Source organism: Sebastes fasciatus, chromosome 12 (assembly GCF_043250625.1).
Source record: "Sebastes fasciatus isolate fSebFas1 chromosome 12, fSebFas1.pri, whole genome shotgun sequence".
Classification (NCBI taxonomy): Eukaryota; Metazoa; Chordata; class Actinopteri; order Perciformes; family Sebastidae; genus Sebastes; species Sebastes fasciatus.
Genome location: NC_133806.1, coordinates 16,840,735 through 16,867,795, shown reverse-complemented (window position 1 = coordinate 16,867,795; position 27,061 = coordinate 16,840,735). Strand labels below are relative to the sequence as shown.

The following is a 27,061-nucleotide window of genomic DNA, read 5'->3' as shown; positions in this document are numbered from 1 at the left end:
GATGATTTTTTTTTTAAACTCACCATCAAACAAAGCCAAGTTGTTCGGGCCTCCAAGTTCGGACGTCACTGAGACGGACTGACGAACCTTCATATTGGTCTCTCTGCAAGATAACACAGCACACAGCGATTTAGATGTAGCGTCCCGTTGCTTCTGCAGATTGTCGATGAGTTGATGGTAAGAGATGTGGTGCGTTTTCTGACCCGTCCAGCTCGGCTGTCTCGATGTAACAGAGTCCGTGAGGTTCGCTGCTGGACAACAGGAGCAGGTCAGCCTGAAAAAGAGATACAATAGCTGAGCATCCACTGCACTGCACTGACGGCACAGGAACAGAATTACTGAGGCCCAGATGGCACAGTGATGAAAAAAAAATAAAAAATTAGCATCTGCAAACAAGTTAGTCTAATAAAGCACATACTGTACTGAATCGGTCTACAATACAGTATAAATAGCCATCATGATCACAAGCATATCCAGACGGTTACACTCGGAACAGTCTAATGCTAGAATGGTAGATAAAGTAGTCTTAATCAAAATGCACCCTGCAAGACTACTGATCACTGTGTGTGTGTGTGCATGTGGCAATGTACATCACACACTTACTGCCACAAACTGTTTGTTTTCCAGTTTGATGATATCACCCACTCGAACGTTCAACCACTTTTCATTCCGTAGCCTGAAACAGAGAGAAACAGTGTGAAGAGAGACAACAGTTATAGAAGCTAAGAAATCATTGTGATTGAAGAAACTTTGCAAAGAAAAACTGTTGAAATTTGAATAATACATTTCATGTCTTAGTTTAGGAAACAACAGCCCTGGTGAGTGCTTAGTTGCAAATGACAACACAGGAGACTCACGAGCCACGGATGAGGACCTGAGACTGGCGGTTGTTCACTTGGTTGTCGCTCTTGTGACGAAACTGCAAGAGAAAAAAGATCAGTGTGAGGTTTTCAGGAGCATGTTACAGTCAAAGTCGAGTCTGCTAGAAATAATCAGATGTTCCTGTATTTCACTGTAAGACTCCGTGAGGATGTAGTGCGTCAAAAAACCATGCTCACGTAGTCGTCTGTGGCATCCTTTACTGCGGTGATGCTCAGCACCAGAGCTAAAGGCACGATGGTAGTGAACCAGGAGAGGGAGGAGATCTGAGGTATTAACTAGACAGAGGCAGAGAGAAGGTTGATTTGCAGATTAGTTTGAAAAAGGACACAAAGGCAGAGTGTGATACAGAGACAGATACGTCTGACCCTATAGCCACACAGCAGACCGCTGAGCTCCTGAAGAACCTGAGTGCACCTGACTGAACCATGTTCAGGTGCTGGTGAGACGGTTCCAAGTGGATTTAATAAGCACTAAGGTTGTACAACTGTATATATATATATTCCCTGGGTTTAAAACATGGAAAGACTAAGAGTCAGCAGCCATGCTAGTGACTCTGTGAGGCTGTATTTAATGTCAGCATGCTTATATATATATATATATCAACAATGACTGTTAACATGTTGATGTTTAGCAGGTATAATTTTTACCATGTTCACCATCTTAATTTAGCATGCTAACATTTGGCACTAAACACAATGTACAGCCTATGGAGGCTGGAACCTACCAAAATCCAAAATAAATTTAAAATAAAAGTATATAAATAAATACAATTAAATAATTAATAAATTAATTAAAAATACATTTTAAATAAATACAAAATAAATCCCCCCCAAAAAATGAATTAAAAAGTTAATAAAAATAAATAACAGGTAAAATTAAATAGAAGAGTAGATGGATAGAGGAAGTAATACCAAGATAAATAAATAAAGAAGCAAATTAAAAAAACAGAAATATAAATTTATGTGACATTATATTAATTAATTCATGCCAACATTTATTTTTAATACTAATTTTGGTTCATATAATGGCATATATATTTATTTATCAAGTCATTTATTTCGTTATTTTTTGAGTTTGTCAGTTTCCCTCCTCCATACACTACAGCTGAGGTTGATGGGTATGTCACTAGTTTAGTCATACAACAAAAGTATTGGATAAATTAGCCTGCTGGTGCCACTAGAGTAAAAGTCAGATGATCACCAAAGTCAGTAGCATTAATCCTCTGGGGACAATAACTGTACAAAATGTCATGGTAAGCCATCAAAGAGTTGTCAGTCTGGGCCAAAGTGGTGGACTAACATTGCCAACCCTGCTATCATGGCTAAAAATCAACTAAACTGAAGCAGCGATGTTGAAAAGTTGAACGTTATAACTGAGAAATTCAGACTGTGAGAGGTGTCCTTGTGAAACTGTTTGGTAGGATATGTTTTATCTCATACAGCGCTGGCTGTGCTCTCAGGTCCCTCAATTCCCTTATTAGTCCCTTATTATTACCTATTACCATTTCATTGAATTTACATGTCTCAAGCAAACTGTCACATTCTGACTACTGTCCTTTTGAGATGTAAATAGTAACTCTTCAGCCTTTGACGCTCCAGCCGCACTCTCACACACTCACTCTCTCTCTCTCTCTCTCCCTGTGCCATGCTTACATCCCTCTTTTCCTTCACCTCCTTCACCTCCTCTCCTCACCTGTAGTATGAGCAGGAAAAGGAAGTAGGTGTTGGCTACTTCCTGGAACTGCTCAAACAAGTTGACGGGCAGAAAGGTGACGATGTTGTACTTGGATGTCATGATGCAGTTACTCTGGATGAGGAAGAGGGAACAATTATAAGGACTCTCAGTTCAATCGCTTCAATGATTCAAATGTTCTCTCGTCTCCTTGAGCATATTTTGGAACAAAACGGTCTTACCGCGTACTGAAACTTTTCGTTGTACTCTCTGTCATTGGCTCTGACCCTTCTCTCCTCCTCTGCAGAAACACAAGACACAATAGGAGTCATTAAAGGATGATATCATAACAAAGATATACAGAAAGCACCCAAACCGCTGCATCTCTGTGTGTCAAAGTGCACAAGAGGACCAATTGTAATTCCTAAAGGATGTCGATATCAGTAAAATCCTTCGGAGACCTGGACAGAGAAAGAGAGTGAAGGAGACAGACAGTCCATTATGTTAGTGCATTTATTTATAAATCAATGAAGCTGGAGTAGTCTGCTGGAGGTTGTTTTAGTATTAGGTCTGACACAATCATTCTGTCTCATACACACACAGCAGAATTAATAATCAGACCAATTACCTCCGATCTTTAATTATCCGCTGCCTCTGTCTCTTAATGTACAATCTGTCACAGATATGCAACACGTAACCACAGATTTGTACATCTGTTTGAGTCAACAGGAGTACTGGGACCCATTACAGGTAGTCACAGATGAAGCGTTACATCCATTACACTTACTGTAAATCTATAGAGAATAGAAGTCCCCGCCTGACCCTGCTCTTTATCCGTGTGCTGTTTTTAGGTTTCTCTTTATGCTGAAGCAAGGTAGTTCGGGAGTTCCCCTCCTCCTCATCCTCCGCCAGGCCTGTCTCCTCTAATAGTGATGAGACTGCTTTTTAATTTAAATGACTGGCCTGTTTTGCACAGGACTGTACACAGTTCACATGCACACACACACACACACACACACACACACACACACACACACAGATATACAGTAACATTCAGGGCCAAAAGATGTTTTGCAGAGACGTACTGTAGCTCAGAAACAACAAAGTCCTCAACTGACTTTTGACTTTTGACTGATGACTGAGAGTCAACGAGGCGCCACAGGAAGGGACAACACACAACAGAGGCCCTATAATCAAACGCACGCACATAAACAAAGACCATGTGGTTTCCTGTGTTTCTGCAGCACTGTGAAGCCCCGACCTATCTTGGTCTCCGCTGTACCAAACAAACAAACACAGGCCACTGAAAGAGATAACATAAGAGCTCCTCTTTGTTGTTACAGGTTAGAAGACAGATTTGGTGCAGCAGATGAGCTCAGGTCGACTACAGACCAGCTGGGCTGATGTCACAGTGGATTTAGTCAAGTTAGAAAATACAAGTTATTTGCCATCTCTCCCTTTGTTTTACATTTTAAGATGCCATCAGGTGCTAATACCAAAGGAGAGTTACACGTGTAACAGAATGAGTGGACAATACCCTCTATCGGAGGGTTTGTTACTTTATATTGCGATACTGATATATACTGTGTTTGATATATTATACAGTTAGGGGTGTGGCGATATACCGTTATTGACGATAACCATGATATTTAAAAATGAAATGTTGATATAATGTTAATATACACATATGATAATATTATGTAAATAATCCAGCGCCTCTTATATTGCTTTTGTGCATTACGGTTACAGACTTTCTCTCAACCGCCCTGCACTTAAACAACAAACACAATAAACAAAGATGATTTAACATTATTTTCTTTAATTTGACATCTATAGATATCGCGATAATATCATTATTGTGAATTATTTTGGCCGTGATAATCGTGTGGTGAAAATCTGATATTGTGACAGTCTATACAGTATATTGATATGGATATATATTAAGTGGATATTTAACATACATTTTCTGTTGAGAAAATGCTTATTGATAAAATAACCAGGAATGTCTGTTTTTAATTTGCATGATAAATACAGGACAAATATAAGGGGCTTCCTCGCATTGATGCAAAAATCATTAAATATTACCATTAAGTAGTCCTGGTCATTGATTACGAGTGTAGGGAGGTGGAGAGTTTGTATCCATAGCTGTACAATATTATCAAATGTGTATTATTAACATGATGTCAATATAATTTGCAATAAACAATCGGCCTCCTCCAAAAAGAAGTTAAAATATTCTTGTTTTATTGGTAAAATCAGAAAAACAAGTATATCTATTAGAGAAAGTGATAGACTGTAGGTTGCATTCAACTCTTATCTACTGCGTATGTAAAGTTAATTTGAGTGCAGGCATGTTGCACCACATTAGAATCCAGCTCTGATGATATTTGATCTGCTCTCTCTTCTAAACTCTGGTTAGTATAACAATATCAGATTTGTCTGATTGTGTAGGTGCACATCCTCCAACATCTAATCTGTTGGAACTCTTCCAATTCCTTTTTCCCTTTGGCACCTCTCCCATCTATACCTGAAGGTCGTTACGCTGCTTTCTGGGGGGGGGGGGGGGGGGGACGTTCACCCACCAGAGAGAGAGATCTGTCTGACAAGGCAGCGTAAAAGCTGCAACCCTCCATGGAAAGAGGGTAAGATGCTTGTGCCAGGTAAGCACAGACACTGAGGCTTCCCAGCATCTGCTGTCAGACCCAGGCGGTGTCTGTACCAGCTGTGCAAGCTGGCCAACCTGACCTGAATGCATGAGCATCTTTAGCAAACTGTCCATTAAGTGTTTAATGCCTCTGACAGCTTCAAGGGCATTAGAAGCCCTGACGCAGACTAGATGCTACACAGCAAGTCTGTATAAATCCATAAAGCTCCATTACTGAGGAACTTTCAGTCGCAGGCTTTACTCTGCTGCGAGCGTAAGGTTTCCATAAACAACTGAGACATAAAGGAGCACATAAATATTGATTCAAACTAAAATACTCAATTGCATACTATCTTACACAGGACAGTAATCCAAAAGCAGTCATTTTCTATCACCCCTGTCTCTTTAACACTCTCCCCTCCCACCATGGCTGAACATGTGAGGGCTCGTGCCACATGCTCAACATGCAGCACACAGTCCCACAACACAGTGAACACACAATGACGTCATAACAATAATGACCAGAGAGCCCAGTCAATCTGAGCTATGGGAAACGCTGTTGTCATTGTCATGACTAAACCTTTAAGTCAGGAACAGACTGCAGAAGTGATCATCACTCACTGTGGCTGATTTAATTAGATGAAGATGGGACAGTAGAATCATCTGCAGTCGTGCGCGTGCACACACACACGCGCGCACACACACACACACACACACAGAGTGATCTAATTCGCTGTAAAGGCAATGCGGTGGGTGAAACAGTGACAGACTGGTGGGCTGGAGGTCAAATGAAGGTGCACATCCAGTGTGATTTGTGATAGTTAAGCTAAGGAATAAAAGGATACAGACGACACGGCAGTGCAGTGACAGCGTAGGCTGGCGCCTGGGAGATTGATCAGTGTCTCGGGCAGTAGAGACAACAAGGACATCATCATCCTACTACTTATTTATGCAAAAATCGGATTCAGAGGTTTGTTTACACATGCACAGATACATAATCAACACTAAACATCAGGAAAACAGCTCAAATTGAGCGATGACTTTGAGGCACATATGAAACTGAAAAACAGAAGAAAAACAACACTAGTTTGCAGTGAAGACTTAACAGTAATCTAAGTATGAAGAATTACAGTTATTGTTATTTTGCTGTTATTTAATTTACTGTGGCTGTTAATGTTTAATTAACAGAATGAAAAAAGCTCAGTGATTAAAGGAACAGCAGCACAAAGTGTTATAGAGTATAAGCTATAATTAGATCTGTTATGCAGACATGTAGGCTAATATAATGAGATGCACACAAACACAAGTATAAAATAGGGTGAGTGAGATGAAGCAGCAGCAATGAAACTTGGACTCAGTTGTTGATGAGGATGATGTTTATTTGAGATGCAGTTTGTACAATCAACAGCCTCCTGATGATGATGATGATGATGATGATGATGATGATGGTGATGATGATGATGATGACTATAGTACCTGTCCGCTTCTTTTTCGATGTGGCTCCATCATTCAGTCCTTTCTGTTTCTTTATTCTTTTCAGAGGCAGAACGAGTGGAAACCATTTGTCCGGGATGTCTTTCAGTACTGTCATCTTCACTTCACTCTAACAGTCACCGTCTGAACTCTTGTTATAGATGTGCGTCGTTTGTTTCAATGACCGCAGCATCTCTGCAAGGACGATCAGCTCCGGTCCTATAACTTCAGTCAAGTTGGATTAACAGAGCAGCGTCCCGTCCCTGCTGCCTCTCTGTGGCTACCTCTCTCCACACAACCCAAACACACACACACATACACACACACACATACACACCCTCACATCATCATCTGCTCTGTTTTCTCTCTCTCCTGCTGCAGAAACAGTGAGGTCATTTATTTTTTATAATAAGGTCAGCAACTTTGCAGTTCATTTAAGCACGCTCTGGCTTCTTAAGATTAGGCCTATACTGTATATTATAAATTATTATATTATTATTATTATTATTATAAATATTTATTTATCCTAGAGGTTGTAAAGTTTTTTGTCTCGATGACGCACACATTTATGCAAATCACACGTGTTTTATATCAATCCTGCACCACAGCAGCCTCATCACTCAGCTGCGCGCAGTCTGCACCGTCAGCTGTTAACAGTCTCATCCACAACATCAACACTGTCCGCTGGAGGCATTACGTCACCACACAGGCTCTGTGTTTGACCGGCGTTACCACGGCAACAGCCTCCTCTGCAGGGATATCTCACAGCTGAAGCTGAGCATCGCTGTGATGAGGAAACTGAACGCCATTTTGGATCTACAGAGCATGAGCAGATTGGAGCATTGCTGTGGCATTCAGAGCCAAAGTGGCTCGTGCAGCAGCTCCAGTTTCCGGCCCCGTGTTTAAAGGGAGAAGGTGCACTGCAGTGGGCGGGGTCAGACAGGTGCACGTGCTGCAGGGGGAGCCTCGTGCAGTATACATTAAAGACTGCCTACCTCACGCTTTCACCCACGATTCATATACATCCCCTGATCTTGCTTTGAGCTGATGTGCAGAATACATATTTAACACGTGCTGCAAAGGAAGACAAAACGAACATAATGTACTGAAGTGCTGGCTTGCATTCCCACCACTACAGGTGCACACATGGCTGATCAATATTCACGATGATAAGTATTGACACATAGCTTACATTTAAGTCAGAGCTGTAATTAGGTATTGTGAATTAAAGTGGCTTCTATTCACATATATGAGGGGGCAGAATATTACAAACACTTCTGAATATGATGCACCACCACTAACTCTGACTTTAAAGTGGCAGTAGGCAGAATGTTTTTGGCATCATTGGGCAAAAATTTCATAATAACCTTTCAGTATATTATAATTCAAGTGTTCTGAGAGATAACGAGACTTCTGGACCTCACCATGGCTCTGTTTTCAGGCTTTAAAAAATCTATCCGTGACGGGAGACTTTGACCAATCACAGGTCATTTCATTGAGAGAGCGTTCCTATTGGCTGTGCTGCGGTCATGTGACCGGAACTTGGCGTTCCTTCACCAGATTTCACAATGGCGGCGGCGTCACAAACTTTCTAATTTTACAGCTAAACCGTACACTACAAGATGATTCTGAAAGTTCGCGAGTGATTGACAGCCGGCTCTCATAGACGGCAGCTGGATAGCGGACCTCAGATCAGCTCTTACTGCTTGTTTTCCTCCGGTACATTAGGAGCACCAGAGGACACCGGAGGACACCGGAGGCACATGATTTTTTTCAGGTTACCTGTTTCATGTATTACTGTCACGATATAGCCACCGTTTTATAAAAATAACTTTTTTTAATCATATTTGCTCCAATCTCACCTACTTCAGCTTTAAGGGTGATTAAATTACAAAAATATAGCCCAACACATTACCTATCCATTTAAGGAGGAACGAAGGTTATATCATATTCCAAGGAGGCGCCGCATAATCTTTTGTGTAAACTGACCCAAGACCTTTTTTTGTTTGTTGTTTTGTTTGTATTAGGGTGATTGGGACAGCACATCCAGCGATATAGGAAGTATTCTACATTGAAAATGCTACTTAAACCTGCAGCAGGCAACAATTTTTTTGGCATCATTGGGCAAAAATTCCATAATAACCTTTCAGCATATTGTAATTCAAGTGTTCTGAGAGAAAACTAGACTTCTGCACCTCATCATGACTCTGTTTTCACGCTTTAAAAAAATCTAGCCTATGACGGGAAATCATTGTTTATTGTTGTGGTTGATTAAAGCCCGGCACACATGAAGGGAACCACTAATCTAGAGCATACACAGCACAGTGCTTCTCTATAGCATGGTTGATCATTTTCTTCAATAGCAAAGCCTTTTAGCACTGTCCCAATCACCCAAAATCATGCTGACAAAATATAAACAACCTAATTCCAATAATAGAAACATGATATTAACACATTTTCTACTGATTTTGTTGCACATCACATTCATGTTTCCATCAAAGCTTGCTAAAACTAGCTAGAAAACTAGCTAAAGGTCATGTCATTTCCCTCACCTCTTGTGTTGCAGGGTCAACTTCCTGTTTGATGCTGGCCCCGCCCACCTACGTGATATCACACCAATGAGAGCATGCCATTTTGATTATGTGGTTTCACAGCTAGAGCTCAGCAAAAAGGTTTTTGTTTTCACTCATTGGGTGAGAAAATAAAACCCTGTGTAGTTATACTGTCCTATTTGACCTTATGTCCCAATCAGTCTTAATTCACCCAGGTAAATAAAAGCCTGTTTAGTGTAATTAAACTGAATTGTATTATTTAGACAGAACAGGAAAGATGGGTGAGAGTGGATGAGATGAGATTCTCTTACAAAAATGTCATTCCCCTACTCTCTTTCCTCACATTTGCTCTCTCTCCACTATTACTATCCAATAAAAGCATAAAAACACCCCAAAAAAAAATTAAAAAAAATCATCCAAATCCATCCAAAATAGCATCCACAGGGGCAAAAACCAAAACCCAGCAAAAATCTAATTCACACTGCAACAACACGCTGTGTATCAGCCCGACACAGTCAAGTTTGCAAGTCTTCAACATGTAAATAATGATGACAGCATATCATATAAAAGACAAACTTTTCAATTAAACTTCACATCTATTTTCGTAAACTGCAATCAATAGGGCCCCTTAATGTCCAGCAATGCATCCTTGATGCTGGGATCTCTAAGAGGCTCTTCCCTCCAACCCTGCGTGGGCACCTTACGTAAAGGACTAGCACTGCCTCACTGTGGTCCCCTTTGTACTTGGCAATAACACGCAACTTGTATCCAGACTGACTGTGGATATTACAAGTCAGATTAAATATACAACTATGCTGTATGTCTGTTGTCCTCACTGAGATCTGATTTGACTTCTTCATGTCAAGTTTACACTCCAATAACATATATTTATTTCCCTTGTGTTTACAGTTTGAAGGAAACATGAGAGGCAGGTTATGCTGTTATGTGTGTTGTCTTTTTAAAACTGAAGAAAAGGTGGTTACAGCAATCTCTCTTCAGCAATCACCAGTGATGACACTGTTTGTCTGGACATCTATTAACGTAGAGTAGCTATATACTGTATATTAGCCTATATAATAAGTATAGTAGAGTAAGACATTTATTATAATGCATGATTGCATTCACGCTTGTGTTCAGCGTGCTCTTAATGCATCCTTGAACACCTCCAGACTTGGTTTGTAAAATCAGATTATCCTCCATACATCCTGTGTGCATTCATACCTGTATGTTAAAATCCAGTCACTAAGAACACTTGTTAACACCAGATAAAAGTCAAAACTCTTTTTAGCTTTCCTGCCATCAGGAGCACTAACACTAAGGAAACTAGTTGACCCTGAATGAACAAGCGATTAGTGTGTAGAGTGTCCGGTACTGACCTGGAGGAGGCCTCTTTCTGAACATCTCCACTCTGCCGGCGTCCTTCTGCTATGGCCCATGGGATTGTCTGCAGAAAGAAAGACAAAGAAGAGAAGTAGCCTTAATTGTTGAGAGAGGCACTGAGGAAGGAGGAAGGTTGAAGTGGTTATAGAAGAGGATAAACAGATACTTTCTTCTGAAACAAAGTGTGACAGAGAAAACGCTCACTTTTTTTAAAACTGAAGTCAAGTGCCTTTTTTTAGTTTCAGGGTGTGAGATACATTTATTTGCCTCACAGAAGAGAGAAAGTGCTAAATAAATCAGGCACTACATCCGCTAAACAACCGGACACACACACACACACACACACACACACACACCAGAGAATCTCTGGTCTGTTAGTGCCGTAATGAGGAAATGACATTCAGCTGCATCTATCTCTGTGGCACACAGTGTCTGGGGACCGGTGGCTCGGGCCAGATCCACTGTCAGTCTCCTCCTACAGTGGATGAGAACGAGTAATGTTGCCCAGCACTCTTATCTTCTCTTCTCACTTTCCCCTCTACACATTTATGCTGACCTGTTAATATCACACACCTCGCTGCTTTCACTCACTGTGCTTTATCTCGGCTAAGTAACGGCAGAAACATGAGAGGTGAGGCTGCAGATGCGAGGCGTTATACATCCCAGTCTGGGGTTTTGTAGTGCATACTAGAAGGTACAAACAGTATGGCAGACAAGGGGCAGCGAGCCTCCAATCAATACTCCTGAGAAAAGAGCGGCTCTGTCTCTCTCCATGTGAGTCGGGCCGATCGGCTTTCAGCTACAGTTTCAAGCATCGTCTCTCGCCACGTCATACACTCTTCACTGGATACGACCTCTTTATGGATCTAATAGAGACGGTGGAATGAGAGTTGTTTGCCATGTTCTCTCGCCTCTCACCAGTCTTTCAGATGTCACATCCCTCCCTCTCTCTCGCTCTCCATCTGTAGCTGCCGTCTTGTTATAACCCTACAGACCTGCAGCGCCCTGATGAAATAAAGCTGGCTAACCTGAGGAGTGAGAAACACCGGGCACACGCTGAATATCTGAGCACCTTTCTTGGCACCTTCTTGCAGAGTTCCTTTCATCTCTCTCACTGGAGTCTGGCTCAAGTTTTAAAGGATTTTGAGCAGCAAAAGTCCTCGATGAAAAGTGTGAATTGCAACTCCAAATTCAGTATCTCACATCTTAAACATCACAAAAAACATGCATACATGTACTGTATGTAATATTCTTGTAAAGTCAGTTGGTTACAGTAGACCATTACATAGATAGGATATACTGTATTTACCCTTGTGGTGTGATGTACCTAATGGAACAGCCATAAGGTCAAAGGTAACCTCAGGGTATGTTACAGCTTTGTTAATCTCCTCGTCTACTGTATTAAAAACTAATATTTTTCTGTGATTTCAGCATGACTTCCTCTAAACATGAACCCAACGACTAGACATAAGGAAGCCAACTAAGAAACTGAAACAACAAAAGAAGAGAATAACTCTAACGAAGTGAAACCATCATGCAGTTTGTCCTGCTCTGAGGGCAGGTTGTGTATTTCTTGAGGAGCAAATTAAATCACAGGGTTTTTAATCTCTTCTGTTATACTACCACAATAGAGTTTTTTGTGGTTTCTGCATGACATCCTGTTAAAATGAACTAGAAGTTTACTTTAGGTTGCTATGGTTACTTTCATAAGGAAGAAGAGAACAACAGAAGACCAGAATAACGCAGTTAAACCATCATGCACTTGTCCTGCTCCGAGGGCAGGTTGTGTATTTCTTGAGGAGTAATTAAATTACAGTTTTTTTAATATACTACAGCAATAGATACTAATCTGCATGACATCCTGTTAAAATAACAAGTTTACTGTAGGTCGCTATAGTTACTCTCCAGAATAACTTAGTTAATTAAGTTATCATGTAATTGTCCTGCTCAGAAGGCAGGTTGCGTAATTTCTTGAGGAGGATGTTGTGGTACAGTAATGGACATACTGTATGATGGTCTTTTTGCCTATTGTTGTTTTGTTGTTTTTTTATTAATCTCCAGTGTGTGCTCACAACACATTATCTGTCTTCAAACAATTACTAAGTGGGTTTAGGTCTCTGCATATAACATCCTATTAAAATGAACTACAAGGCTGTAGGTCAGATACTTTCACAAGGAAGCAGAGAACAACAAAGTGAAACAACAAGAATAACTCTAACACAGTTAAACCATCATGTAAGGCTGGTTTTCTTGAGAAGAAATTGAATTATACACCATTAAGCTGCTGTTAGACAACCATTAGAGGAAGTGCAGTGATGTCTGAGGTCAGTCAGTACACAGTGTGTACATAACTTTCACTTTGACTTTAGGAAAATGTTCTGACTATAATGTCAGACTACAGGGAGGTTTCAAATCCCCTGAAACTAACATCTACTGTATGAGGTGAGCAGCTTTAATGTGAATTGTCTGTCGCAGTAATGAGAGCTGAACACTGAGACACACATCAATACTTTCAGCTGATATAAAGTGAGACTGCATAGCAAAAAGCCTGATCACAGACATGATGGAGGCAGCTATAACCACCGCTACAACAGTTCAGGAAACACAAACCTACCTTTTCAGAGTGTGCGTTGTAAAAAGGTTTCCTGTGGAGACATCCCAGCTGCTACTCTCGCCGAGGTCATGGTGAGGTTTCGGGCTTGAACTGGACGCTGAGTCCCGAGATGAGATCCGGTCACTGAGGTGGAGGAGAGGAGGAGAAGCAGCAGGGACCCTGCAGGGATGAGCTGCTGGAGAGGAGACACCGTGTCGAGGTGAGGGAGGGTTTGGCTTCGGCCAGGGGAGAGGAGGAGGAGGAGGGGAGAAAGAGGAGGAGGGGCTGCACCTCCTTCACCTTCATCACCTCCATCTGAACCTCCTGCTGCACTTAAAGCACATTCATGAGGATCTGACATTTGACTCTCCATCTGTGGTGGTGTTTTCTTAGTATTATATGCCCACTGTTTGGAAGCACAACTTAAACCGTTTTCAAACTTCATTATATCATAAATATGGATTTCTTTAATCTAATTGCCCCAAAATAACGTGGATGGTTGCCTACTGTGGTCTTTGCAAAAATATTGACCACTACTTTCGTTGAATTGTGGGTGTTTTATTCAAATCTATAGCATCTGTGGTCTTCCTGAGTCAAAATTGATGGGAAGACTACAAGTGTCATTATGTGCTGCTATTAAAAAAATTGAATGCTTTCAAAACAGTATTCTGACTAAAAGTTTACATATACCATATATATATATATATATATATATGAGATAATCCATCAACATTATGTTCCTCTGATAATAACTATAGTAAAAATAATTTATAATATCTTCTTTTTTTTTACTAAAAAAAAATAAGCATAATTTCACGGAAATTAGGTTTATTAACCTTAATTTCCCCCCAAAAAAGTGTAAAACTTAATAATTAGGAATGAAGTTGGCCAAAAAGGTGTAACACAGAACTGGGTGATAGTTTATACTGTATGCTTTATAAACAGTCTAACCAGATCGGGTCAATTTTGACCAGGGAAGACAAAAGTTGCATGGTCGTCGGGAAGACAATAGGAGGGTTAATAAAAAAATTAATATTATTTAAATCTATGATGTTTCTGTTTTAACACATTTTTTTAAATCTACACATAATAAGCTTTACTGCTTTAACACCCTGAAAACACACTTTGCTAATTAATAGCCATGTGCTTTTTTTTTCTCTCCTTTTGTGTCACACTGCCCTCTACTGCTCTGTTAGCATTATCTGCTCCAACATCTGCTGAAGGTCGCAACATCTGCATTAAGCCCAACATAATGCAATAATTACTGTAACATTCCTATGGGAACCTGACTTTAACAATTCAACAATTAAATTGCAAATATAATAATATTTCTATTATATTAGATCTAGTATTTTTTAAACATTCACACATGTAACCCCTATCAAAATTCAAATTACATTATTGTTTAATAGCATGCAGAGATATGCTCATACATGACACAATCCCTTGCTGTTGGCAGGAGGAGAGCTGGACTCACGTTGTTTTAATTTTCTGTATTTTCTGTATAAGGCTGAGAATCTCTGGGTGGAGGTATGAAATATCATATAAAGCCGAGGTTAAAAGAATAACATTTAAAGATTGTTGTCCTTTTCCGTTCTCTTGTCCCATTATTGCTTGTGAATTGATGTCACATGTAGCTTGTGACATTGTCAATGACACAGAGCATTTAATACAGTCCTGACCTTTGTGAACACGCCTCAAAGGTTCAAGCACATCATTACTTTGTAATGAACCTATTTCACAATCTTCTCTTGAGTGTATTCCTGATGGACTCAAGAGACCGAAGCAATCTAAAACACTGATGAAAGGACTCACATAAACCTAATGCAGACCTCCAGATGTTGGAGACGTATGTTTTCTGAAGTGGCTCCCTGAATTGACTCTTTTCTCCTCCCATGCAGTACAGTAAACATCCTTTATACTGTAACAACAAAGACATACACTATACCAGGGTGGAGCAATGAAATGGTTTCCCTTAAAATATAAAGAAAGGATTTCAGGATAGATACTTAAAGAAATACATAATTAACTTTTTTTGGGGGAAATTTCTTTATAAAATTGTAATTTTTGTAAATGGAATGCCACAATGTGTGTTTAAAGAGGACCTATGCTTTTGTGCTTTTCCTCCTTTCCTTTAGTGTGTTATATCGTTTTTTTGTGCATGTAAAATGTTTTCAAAGTCACAAAGCCCAAAGCAAACAGAAACACTGCTCCTGAACTGCCTGAAACGCCTTGTTGAAGTCCTGACCCTAAGTTGAATAAATCTATAATTAAGAGTTTTTTCAGAGTAAAAGTTTTATTAAATCAGCTTAACATGTGCTTAATATCCATTATTGCATTTCATAAAAAGTAAATACAACTCAGTAATACAATCTAAGAAAAAAAAAGATCAATATGATAAACAATACAGACATCAATGTAAACAGCATTATCACACAATCAATATCTCTCTCAGCTGCCTCTACGTCTACTGGCTGTGTTTAAAAAGTTCACTATAGATCAGACAGTATGTAAATAAAAAGATATTTCTGTTATTTCTCCAACAGAAGAAGACAGAGATGTGTGTGTGTGCATCTTGACAGTGGCAAAACTCAAATATTCTCTTCTGCTTTCTCAATTATAATTCACAACCAGATTACCGTCTTTACCTGTCTGTATCGGTCATGATTACAGTAACACTTAGAGATGTGCAGACTTAAACTCTACTCCGTTGTCCCACGTGGTGCTGGGCTCATTCATTTTTTCAATGCTGGTGGAGAGAGGGGAGAGGCTCTCGGGGGGTTCGGGGTCAGGCAGGTGCCAGTGAATGAAGATCAAATACACGAAAGAACCTATAACACCCCCGATAAGTGGGGCAACCAGGGGCACCCAGAACCAGTAGTTGTAACACCTGGAGAGCAGACAGGAAGGAGTTTGGATGAGAGTTTGTTTAAAGCGGCATTAATCAATTTTTTTTTATATTAACAGTGAATGTGCCAACCAACCCACAGTTATTACCCAACTCTGCAGCTCTACACATCTTTTTCTCTTTTTTTGTGCCTCTTTTAGTGCAATGTTTTGGTTCAGAGTTGCCATATTTTCAGAGGCAGAAGCAGCTATTTTCAGAAAACAAGCTTAGATACTGTACACTAACTGCCTGCGGTGTTGCCAGATCAGATTGCCAGTTTCCAGCCCAACACTTTAATTCAATAAAAACCAGCCCATGCAAATCATAACCTTGTCAGAAACCTGTGTAAAACTGTAAAACCATTACATGCACAATAGAAAATAACAAAAGTTAACTTAGAGCTATCGCAAAACCACAAAGAGTACAGTCAGACAACCAAATACACAAATTGCCATGTTAACGTCAATGATGATGACGTCAAGGTAAGTACCTCCCTTATTCCTACCGATGATTGAATACAACTCATGTCAATAAAACATTTCTCAAATTAAATGAGTCAATAATATGAGTGAATGGACACAACAAAGTTTTAATGAGTTTTGTATCTGTGTTTTTGACTATAAAATGACAGCTTGTTTGGTAATATTGTCTTCACAATATTTTCAAAACCCTGAAAAATGTTGGCAAAAGCAGACTAAATATCATCTACCAGCCCAACACTATTTTTCAAAAAAGTAGCCCAACTGGTCAGAAACCTGCCCAATCTAGCAACCCTGACTGCCTGGCACCGAACAAAGTTACAGAACAAATTACCAGTATTAGCAAGCAGCTATTTTTTTTGTAGTTGGTGGCAGTTGGCTATAAAACAAGTGAATTTTGGACTTGATCAGCGCTGCCTAGTTTGACCGTTTGGTCGGAGTTCGCGAATGATTGACAGCTGGCTCTCATACACAGCAGATGGACGGCAGACCTCAGATCAGCTCTAACTGCTTGTTTTCCTCTAGTCTGTGAAATCTGGCAGATGCCGTTAGGAGCACCGGAGGACACCGGAGGACAGGTTTTTCAGGTTAACTGTTTCATGTACTACTGTACAACCTGTACTACGTTTTATAAAAATAACTTTTTTTAATCATATTTGCTCCAAGCTCGCCTAGAAAAACCATAAGATCATAAGATCATATAGAACAACAGGTTGCATCGTGGAACAAACAACATGTCATAATCAGATGTTCTGTAACAAGCTGACCCTTCATGGTCATTGACACTGCAGAAAACAGCTGATAACCTCTGACATACCTGATTTTCTGAGAAACACAAGGTGTAAGACCTGTACGAATGGCAAACAATGTCCTTCAAATGCCTTATAACAGTTTGAGTGAATTCTGTAGCTTTGTCAGTAAGGCACTAAAAGTATTGATAAGATATATGCATTCTTGAGTTATCAGCTTGGAAAGTTGTATGTGTTTAGTGCTGTCCATGTGTATATGTAAGATAAGATCCTTACGTGAAGACTTCAGTGCCCCAGCCTGCAGTCAGCGTGAAGAGTCGTGGCCCCAGGTCCCGAGCAGGATTTATTGCAGCGCCACAGTTGGCTGACATTGACATGGAGATCCCAAGGACGATCACTGCCACTATAGGGGGAATCAGCTCAGAGGGAGCCGGGGTATTCCTCTTTTCACCCAGACACAGGATGCACAACATCAGCATGCCAGTGCCCACGACCTAATGACACGAATCAGCATAAAAGCAGCAAATTAAGAGTTCAGTAAAGGAACAGCTGTTAAAAACGTTTACACAAACCCTACCACTGACCTGGTCAAGGAAACTCCTGCCCAAAGAAAGGTATTCTGAAGGATATGTGGCAAATATAGACGCTGTCTCATTTGGGCCGTATACAGTCAAGACTCCTCCACTAAACTCCATTATAGCATCTGAGACAAAAACAGAGCAAACAAAACAATCAGACTGTGTACAAAGCTTCTGCATTTGTTATCTTTCTCCCTTCATTTATTCAGGTTCTTTAAAGGTACAGTGTGTAGGATTTGGTGGCATCTAGCAACACATTCTCACTCTCAACTCATCAAGTACTGCTGCTTGGTCAGTGTCCCTCAGTATCGGAGACCTACGCACTGCGTACCCCTCTTACGTTACTCTATGACGTGTCAGGGATGGCGTGTCAATATACGCTCATTACATGCATATAGTGACCCTTCAAAATAAACTTCCTTTTTCATAGGAAGTTAGGTTTAGGCAACATAACCACTTAGGTTTAGGAAACGGTTGTGGTTGATGTTAACTTCACTGACTAACGACTCACGTGACTGACGATACTAATGAGTCACGTGACTGATGACTGACCTGACAAAACAAGTTAACATTGTTTTCAGATTCACACGGGCCACAAACAGTAATACTACATCACTTGCTCGGACCGTCGAATAACGCGGGTGGGTTTACATTGGAGTTAGTTGAAAGCCCGGTTCGTCGCATATCGTCGCTAAAGTGTATCTCCTTGCGTCAGTATCCGATGCCGAGGTGCGCTACATGCGGCGGTACATGACGAGTTGGGAGTGAGAACGGGTTGCATCTAGTGGTGTGGTTGTGGTTGAGTAGTTGTCCGCTCACTCCTCCCTTTCCAAGACTGCGGTAACGTGAGTCGCCGAGTGCAAAACCGTGGTAACGCATCCTTACCATAATAACACTAATTTAGGAGCAACAGAAGTCAGACGGCGGCTTGCGGTACCACGGTTGCATTCTGCAGCTCATGTTACCGCAGTTTCACATGTGTGTCAGAGAACCACGGTGGCCTTCAGGTGACGTAAAAACACAAAAGGCTCTCTCTAGAGCCAGAGTTAGGTTTCTCCGTTCTGGGCTCCCTATGTAGATATGAAGGGCTCATTCTAACCTAACGAAAACACAATGATTGTTAGTTTCAGGTAATTATACACTAATGAAAACATAGTTATGATGCATATTAAATTCCATTTCTGCTAATAGTTCCCCTAATAGATCCCTGAAATGTTACACACGGTTCCTTTAATTTATCACCCGTCTGTGTGTCAGTGATAATGTGTTTGAAGTGCCAGAAAGACCAACCATAGTAGACCAGGTAGACGAGCCCTGATGCCAGATAAGCCCCCAGCACCTGGGAGAGGCAGTAGGGCACCAGTCTTCCCCAGGGCACCTGACCCAGCACACAGAAACTCAGAGTCACCGCCGGGTTCAGATGAGCACCTACGGAGAAAAACAGAAGATAGAGGGAGAGCGGAAGACAGGAAAGAGGAAGTGAATTACAGTTAGAGAGATTGGAGGGTAATTAAATCTTAGATTACTTGTTGCCATATAGTGTTTCAACTGGTAGATATCAGAGTGAAGACCTTGAAAAGTGTGATAAATCGAGAGCACTCAGATCAGTGAATCACCGCAGTAACGGAGGAGTCTTAACTCAGACTGAATACTGCTGTGTTTTATCTTTCAAGGATGCCAGATTGATTTTGTGATATTATATTGAATTCAAAGATCATATCATGGGAAAAGTTAGTGTGCATTATGTTTACCTGTGATGCCCTTGGTGAGGTACATAGCCGTCATGACGCCCACAGAGAAGGCCATATTGACCGACAGGAACTGGCCTTTAGTCTCTCTGCTCGTCTTCACCTGCGCTGCAGCAGAGCAGCCGAAGAGCTTCACAGAAGATAAAAAAGAAAACAAAAAGTCAGGAGACATATTAATATTTTACATGTGCACATTTTGTAATGCCTTACTGCTCTGTTAGTGATTGATTAATTATTTATAGGTCAGACAAACTTATCAGTTATCACAGAAAAGATTGAGGTCGTTAAAACGTGATTAATATCCTCTCATGAACTTAGACCACTTCTTATCTAAGTGGTCATATAACAAACAATCTGACCCTGAACCCCACAGGTGACAGGAAGTAAACACACATGTGTTTTGTGTTTTCATCTCATAAAAGAACACACCTGCAGTAAAGCTTTTTCTGATAAAACTTTATGGACTATTAATCACTAATTGACATCGTTGTATTATGTATTTATTTCAGGTCATAAGGTTATGGTATCATATCAACTCATGTAAATGCCAAGGCGATATCGGTTTTCAAAAAAGTGCCGGTGATATCATGACATGTGGAACGGCCTGTATGGATCATCGTCCTGTCAATTAATTCATTTTATGGATTATGTTAATTTATGTACATCATTTTTATATATTTTACTTATTAGTACATTAATGCTTTGTACACATCCGACTTTCTCTTTTAGAGGAAACAAAATACTGTAAGCTAATTCGATCAAAATAGGAAGTAGATAGTATAAAGAAAAATATGCTCACCACTCTACATATTAATAATTATACAGTGTAAATCCCAGTATCAGCTTGATTCTAGGAAGTGGTTTAATAATTTACCTTTGCATTTTGGAAAGCTGCCTGCACACGACTTCAGTCTGAAACTCTACACTAAACACTAGTGGTTCAGTGTCATATATAAAATAGATATTCAAATAAATTTAAAAAAGAGCCCAGAACATATAATCATATACAATCTTTATATTTTTTTGATGTAAAATGAATTTAAATCTAAGGAATATACAACCTATATTACTTACATGTCCAATGTTACCAAATATAAATATATATATATAATAAATAAATAATGTATTTTTAAAATCACATTGCAAATGAAAGGGAAGCCAAATGATTATGGGAAAAAATTATGTAAATTAAGGTTATGTTTAGAAATGTTTATATATTCATTCATAAATTCACCCCTCTGTCTCTCTTTTTGTGTATTTTTGTGTTTTTATTTTCTTATTTTAAGGGATTTAAAGAAACACCAACAGCAACAGTGTGGACCTTATTAGTAAATAAAATTGGACAATTAGTGCGAAAAAAAACAAAAAGCCAACTCAAAAACCTGAGTGTCACTTACCAGCAAGACGAAAGTTCCCAAGAACTCAGCCATGCACTCTCGCACCAGGGCATTCCTCACTCTCACAAGACGTCGGTTCAACATTACTTGAGTTAAATCCCTCTTCTCATCTCACACTGAACTCTGTCTCTGTTGTCAGACAGACCAGCCGTCTGTCTGTCCGTCCTTCCAGGAGATGATGTTAGTGGAGGCGGTGTCAGGAGGAGCATCTGAGAGGACCTGAGCTCTGTATCCCACCGCTTCCTCTTCTCTGCCGTCTATTTTTCCACACCTGGTCAAACACTATTACTCATTTATTGGGTAGTCACACTTCAGGATTGGCTGGAGCAGAGAGCCTGATGTGCCTCAGCTGTTAGACGTCGTTTATATGAACAGAGGCCATAAACAGTCAGATTATGTGTTGACAGCACCGACAGAGGGTAATAAGACAGACAATAAATATATATCTACTGCTTTCAAGTAACCGGTTACAGATGTTTATGACAAATACGCTTCCGTACTTATTCATTCATTCACTCTGTGTCCATGTGGAAGACAGCAGGTAACACAAATATAGTGAATAAATAAAAATACACCACATCTATTAGCACTCAACTCAACCAGAGATTTAAAACATGACTCCCCTTGTCACAATACATACACACAGCAGTCGCAAACTCCAAAACTTTGAATGTCATCAATGTCAAATCATAGGTTCACATTTGACAAATATGAGTGTGCATACAGTTGTTTGTACATACTCGTTATTCTCTATTAAAGAACCGGTATAGCTCAATAACATTTTGTGTGTAAACCACAAGAATGTCAAAAAGGAAACCACACAGCCTGGCGTTAGGGTTTATCTGAATGGATAATAATAAAAAGAAAAGTCATAAATAGATGTACAAAATCTATTACTACTTGCGTGGTGAGTGTTAGGTAAGGCGGTTGATAGGGAGCCCTTCTTCATCATCAGAGAGCAAAATGGCACCATAACCCATCTTCACTGAACTCTGGACTCCTAATGGATTATGCAACCCAAATAATTGCTGTGTAGGAGTAAAGAACCGTGTTATTGCTGATATTGCTGAATTTTCAGACAGGCATGTGACTGTGGCACGAAAAAAAATGTGTTGTCATCAGATAAGATATAAAGACTGTTTCACTCAAGTCAGTCTTTTATCTCCTAGACTAGTGAGAACGCTTTGATTACTGTCATTTTTACTGCTATTTCATCTGGTGAACAGACTGGTGGAATATTATTTTGAGTTTGGGGATTTGAAGTGAAGTGATGACTTTCTCTCCACAACATAAACCTTGAGGAGTATCACTGTTTGGTAATGTGTAAAAGGACGGATACCTTTACCCTGCTTCACAGGGCTTTTTCTGTGAACTGGTAGAAAGATACCATATCGCCCTCTGCAGGACATAAGAATAAAAAGCATCACTTAAAGTTAGGATTTATTAAAAAGCAATATAAACTCTTAATGCAGTTAGCTTATATTCACAATATATTACAACATGCGTTTTCATTTACAGGCACCACATTGCTAGCTTTTAGCTGACCAAATAATCTGTAACAAAGGTGGGTTGACTTGATAAATGTATAAGCCATCAGTGCACTTTAATTATGGCTGGTGCACGGCCTTGAGGTAGATGTAATCCTGGTAGATGTAATAAAGTGAGAAAAAATACACACTTTTGACCTGGTCTGCAAGATCATATTTCCTTTAGGGGTTTGCTATAATGACTACAAATTGTTGAATTGTTTTAATGGCATTAGACCCAGATAGCTTAATCCATGTCAAATTCTTAGGCACTAATGGATGGTTTTTAGTTTCTTGTCCGTCATCATCACTGAGCTTTACTGGGCTCAAAGCACCTCAATAATCCTCATGTTTCCAAACGTTTAAGAGGGCGACGAATCACAACGTCCACAGGCCCAGAGGGCAGTTTTCTGATCAGAGTCCAGGCCTCCAGGCGTCTCATCGCCGCCACGCTTATTCCTTCAATCTCCTCGAGCTCATCACCAGGACGCACCTTGTCAACAGGACCTCCTGAAGGGAAAAGGGTGGATTTAATGTCTGTATACAAAGAGAGGTCAACTCCAAGAGGTCATAATGTAATGCATGTGTATAGTATCTAAATAAAGAATCTTAATTCTGATAGGGTTGCAAAAAATATGACAAGTTTTACTGTGTATCTTTCTTTTTTTCTGCCTATTTACAAACAATACCTGGACCACCACAGCCATGTTAAAAAAACTAGGGCTGTCAAAGTTAACGCAATAATAACGCGGTAATGCACATTTTTTTTAACGCCACTAATTTCTTTAACGCATTAGGTTAAATAACGCTCCAAACTTATGCTAAATTTTGGCGAGGAAGAACTGGAATGGCCATTTTCAGAGGGGTACTTTGACCTCTGACCTCAAGATATGTGAATGAAAATGGGTTCTATGGGTACCCACGAGTCTCCCCTTTACAGTCACGCCCACTTTATGATAATCACATGCAGTTTGGGGCAAGTCATAGTCAAGTCAGCACACTGACACACTGACAGCTGTTGTTGTCTGTTGGGCTTGAGTTTGCCATGGCGGCAGAGGAACATTATTTTTTTCACAGATTATCTGTCTCATGCAATACTGTCAGGATATAGGGAACGTTTTATAAAATAACTTTTTATCTTATTTGCTCAAAGTGACCAACTTCAGCTTTAGGAAAAATCGTAATATAGCTGTGATATTTTAGACAATTATGTGCTTTTGTGTTTCAACATGACTGTGATGCTCTACACAAAGTGAGGTCCATAAACATGGTTTTCTGAGTTAGAAGTGAAAGAGCTTGAATTACCTGCAGGGAGCCCTGACCTCGACCTCATCCAACACCTTTGTGCCTGAACTCACTAATGCTATTGTGGCTGAATAGGCCACTATGTTTGGATGTTTACATACTTGGCCATATAATGCATTTTATGTCCACCTCTTTGAGGGGAGGCAATAGCATTCAAATGAAGTTCAAATCTCTGCATTTCTCTATGAAGATCTGAAATACTCACCCTGGAAGATCTTCTGAACAGTGAGTGGTCTGTTCCCCCGATTGGAGTCTACACCTCCCTCCAGACTGAAGCCCAGATCCCTGTTGTTCTTCTCCAGACGCACACACATAAGCTCACCTGAGAGCAGCAAAAACACAGATACAGTATCTCACTATAAAGTGCTGCAGATTTGGGACTTTTCAGAACTAAAAGTGCGACTTCTCACCTGTCTCAGTGTACGGAGTCTGTGTTGGTCCCTGAGTGTTTGTCTGCGCTCCCCTTACAGACTGTCCCCCCTTACAGACGCTGCTAATCTCTCCCCTCCTCAGGACCACCACTCCCATCTCCCGAGCCTTCGCTCTCCTCAGGACTCTCAGGGCCTCCCAGTGGGCATAGCCGCACAGCGCCGTGCCGTTGATTGACAGGACCTGGTCCCCTTCTCTGATGGAGCCTTCCTGAGATGCAACACCCGTGTGAAACACCTTGTGAACCTGAGGAGACAACATCGAGGGACAAATGAAGAGACTGGGGATTTTAAATATTTTTCAGGAGAAAGCAGGAAGGGGTGTTTCCTCACAGTGACTGGCTTGTTCTGGTCCACGCCGCCCGCCAAACTGAAACCCAGTCCCACTCCAATGTCCTTATGGAGAACCGCAACCTGCACATCGTTATAGTCCTGCAAATAGAGAATGCAGAGAGAACTCTTTTTGTACTGTGTATGCCAGATTTTGTGGTTTGCACCTTGCATGGGAAAAGTAACCTAATTCATGGTAATGATAAGATTGTTGGTTCAAAACCACAAAAAAGTTACTGATGCTGCTGTACGTACCTGCAGGTTGCTGTCCCCCACGCTCCTGACGTCCTCCAGCAGCCTGTCGAGCTCCTCGCTGGGCATCACAGACACACAGGACAGAACCGACATGTCTGAGCTCAGCGAGGCGGTCCGACGGCCTGTAGATTGCCACTCGTCGCTGTCATTCTCCGACTCATAGTCAACTCCAGCAAAGTTACACAGGTCTGAAAGGCTGCAGGGAGGAGAGACGAGAGTTTTGGGGGGTAAAAAACTGACAAATTGTTGGAAGATAATACCTCCAGAAATGTGAAATATAACATTACCCACCTAACACAGAAGCTCTTGTGATCGGACTGGCTCATACTACTAGTGATGGTCACAGAGGACTCTCCGGAGTCGGAATCATAGTTTGAATCCTCGTCCCTCTGTGTGCTTTCATCATCATCATCATAATCATCTTCATCGTCATTCCAGACCTTGAACTTTGGGTTCAAGCCAGCCATCCAAGCATCCATGTCCAGCACCTGTTTCTTCCCATTTGGAAGGGCTGTGTTGACATCTGGAGAGATGAGATCTGGGAGGTTGATTTGGGATGAGGTGGCGAAGGGGTGAGAGAAACGTGGGGACACTGGTTCGGGAGCTTTGGCTGCTCGTGTGAGGACAGAAGTATCTGCAATGGGAGTGGACTTATCTGGCTGTGTGGTAGGTGAAACAAAGGGTGAGTTGTTTGGAGAGTTTGTTGGAGTCTTGTCGTCATCACTAACAGGTGAAATAACCAGTGTTGTTTTCTTCACACCAGTGAAGGTGTCACTGGAGCTGGACAGTAGCGAGGGTGTCGGTCTCTCGCTTGCCTCCTCAGGGCTTGAGATTTGGTAGAAATCTTTTTCATCTATGTAAAAGTTTCTGCGTAGTCTTTGAGCTCCTCCATTTAGTGGCATTTCTAGCGTACTCTTGAAACTGGAATAATTACCAAAATCTTCAACACAACCGTTACCGCTTTCTGCTATTTCTTTCCCTTCATTCACATTCCCTTCCCTCTCTTTCCTCCCCAATCTTAGTCCAACCTCGTCCACTGATAGAGACCTATTTGACCCGAGCTTCTTTCCTGCTCCTGTCGCTTTCTCCTCAGTTTCATCACCCGCCTCCTCTCCCTCTTTCAATCCCTCCCACTTTTGTCTCAATCCACCAATCGCTTTTGCTGATCCGCCCCTTTTCACTCCATCATGAGCCTTGCCGAGTTGTGTTGGCACAGAAAAGGCCCGCCTGGGCATCTGGACCTGTCCTGTAGCCAAATCCTGGGTTCTCTGTGTGAGAGCCTCGAACTGACTGATCTTATTTCTCACGCTGGCTGCAGAGACGGCCGACGACCTCTCTGGGAATTTCTTCCTCTCTGTTGCTTTCGTTGTGATTTTCTGTGGGTTTGACTCAAACACGTCTTCATCTGTGTCGCTACTCTTCATCGCTCCGTCAACTGTCTCTTTTTCCTGCTCTTCAAGCTGCCAAGTTCTTTCTCTCAATGTCCCATTCACCGCGCCATAATCCGTACTTGCTCTTCTCTCTCTGAAATCTCTCAAAAAAGAAGATCTCTCTTCTTCTAAGAAAATGTGTGACTGTGGAGGTGTGGTAATCCCTGCTGCCGCCCTTGCAGCTCTTATCTGAGCTGCTACTGAGTACCTGCTCCTCGCTCTATCCAGAGACCTTGTGCCCACTTCCTCTAACCCTCTACCCCAGTTGCCTCCCCCTTCCTCTGAATACCTGCCCTGGATCTGTCCTGGCCACTGTACCCCTGACCATCTCTCCCTGGTGCTGCTTGTACCCGGAGAAAGTGAAGTCTCAGAAGTGTCTTTCTGTGTCGGGGTGAATGATGTCCTGCTTTGCGTTGAACTGCTTCTCTCTCCTGATGCGAGATGCCTGGGGAAGGTTCCCCCTGATGCCTTGTCATATGACCTCTGCTGTGGCGAAACTAAGTCTGTGCTTGTTTCTCTGTGATCCGTTTTGCCGGAACCAGTTGACCCGTAGAGTTTCTCTATTCGTTCCATTATACTGCTACTGGGCCCAAACGAAGGAGCTGCCCCTCTGACACCAGAGCCATGTCCAGACAGGGATCTCAACCTAGTGGGAAGAGATTTACCCCTACTGGCCATGTCCAACGTCTGACTCGTGTTAACAACATTGCTTGAACCTGCAGAGTTATAGGCCTGTATTGAAGACATCACCTTG

At 41.1% G+C, this 27,061-nt stretch overlaps 4 protein-coding genes across 11 annotated transcripts in view; 1 reads left to right on the top strand and 3 right to left on the bottom strand.

Moving 5' to 3' along the window:
* Positions 1-13,458, bottom strand: part of atp8b2 (ATPase phospholipid transporting 8B2) — a 34,245-nt gene extending 20,787 nt beyond the window's left edge. The window contains exons 1-11 of one of the 4 annotated variants that reach the window (XM_074653650.1): positions 13,217-13,458; positions 10,599-10,666; positions 9,223-9,270; positions 6,674-6,958; positions 2,796-2,854; positions 2,575-2,688; positions 1,059-1,157; positions 858-919; positions 604-676; positions 204-274; positions 24-103 (exon numbers count right to left, since the gene is read on the bottom strand). In XM_074653650.1, coding sequence (XP_074509751.1) covers positions 24-103; positions 204-274; positions 604-676; positions 858-919; positions 1,059-1,157; positions 2,575-2,688; positions 2,796-2,854; positions 6,674-6,788 — 673 coding nt within the window. In that variant the 5' untranslated portion in view covers positions 6,789-6,958; positions 9,223-9,270; positions 10,599-10,666; positions 13,217-13,458. Of the gene's footprint in view, positions 1-23; positions 104-203; positions 275-603; positions 677-857; positions 920-1,058; positions 1,158-2,574; positions 2,689-2,795; positions 2,855-6,673; positions 8,318-9,222; positions 9,271-10,598; positions 10,667-13,216 lie in introns of those variants that run through there. The other 3 variants (XM_074653651.1, XM_074653652.1, XM_074653649.1) reach the window with 3 other exon arrangements.
* The window catches only part of flad1 (flavin adenine dinucleotide synthetase 1), a 276,153-nt gene that overhangs the window by 75,168 nt on the left and 173,924 nt on the right, over positions 1-27,061 (top strand). The gene's annotated exons all lie outside the window — the stretch shown is intronic.
* On the bottom strand, positions 15,473-21,984 carry aqp10a (aquaporin 10a). The gene is made up of 6 exons (XM_074653674.1): positions 21,034-21,984; positions 19,640-19,766; positions 19,179-19,316; positions 17,895-18,013; positions 17,587-17,804; positions 15,473-16,085 (listed from the first exon to the last, which is right to left on the bottom strand). Exons 1-6 carry the CDS (start codon positions 21,115-21,117, stop codon positions 15,875-15,877), a joined length of 897 nt encoding a protein of 298 aa, XP_074509775.1. The 5' UTR covers positions 21,118-21,984; the 3' UTR covers positions 15,473-15,874.
* Positions 22,461-27,061, bottom strand: part of LOC141779031 (uncharacterized) — a 10,563-nt gene continuing 5,962 nt past the window's right edge. For all 5 annotated transcript variants that reach the window (XM_074653656.1, XM_074653653.1, XM_074653655.1 and 2 more), the window contains 6 exons: positions 25,169-27,061; positions 24,878-25,073; positions 24,626-24,724; positions 24,275-24,539; positions 24,070-24,186; positions 22,461-23,069 (listed from right to left, as the gene is read on the bottom strand). The exon at positions 25,169-27,061 is cut by the window's right edge and continues 941 nt beyond it. In XM_074653656.1, the coding sequence (XP_074509757.1) occupies positions 22,906-23,069; positions 24,070-24,186; positions 24,275-24,539; positions 24,626-24,724; positions 24,878-25,073; positions 25,169-27,061 (2,734 nt within the window). In that variant the 3' untranslated portion in view covers positions 22,461-22,905. The remainder of the gene's footprint in view (positions 23,070-24,069; positions 24,187-24,274; positions 24,540-24,625; positions 24,725-24,877; positions 25,074-25,168) is intronic.

Coding starts and splice junctions, on each gene's coding strand:
- aqp10a (XM_074653674.1), bottom strand. CDS start 21,117: ATGTTGAACCGACGTCTTGTGAGAGTGAGGAATGCCCTGGTGCGAGAG. Junction 19,317..19,639: donor CCTCACCAAGGGCATCACAG/GTAAACATAATG, acceptor TTTTCTCCGTAG/GTGCTCATCTGAACCCGGCG. Junction 18,014..19,178: donor CGTCTACCTGGTCTACTATG/GTTGGTCTTTCT, acceptor TTTTTGTCTCAG/ATGCTATAATGGAGTTTAGT.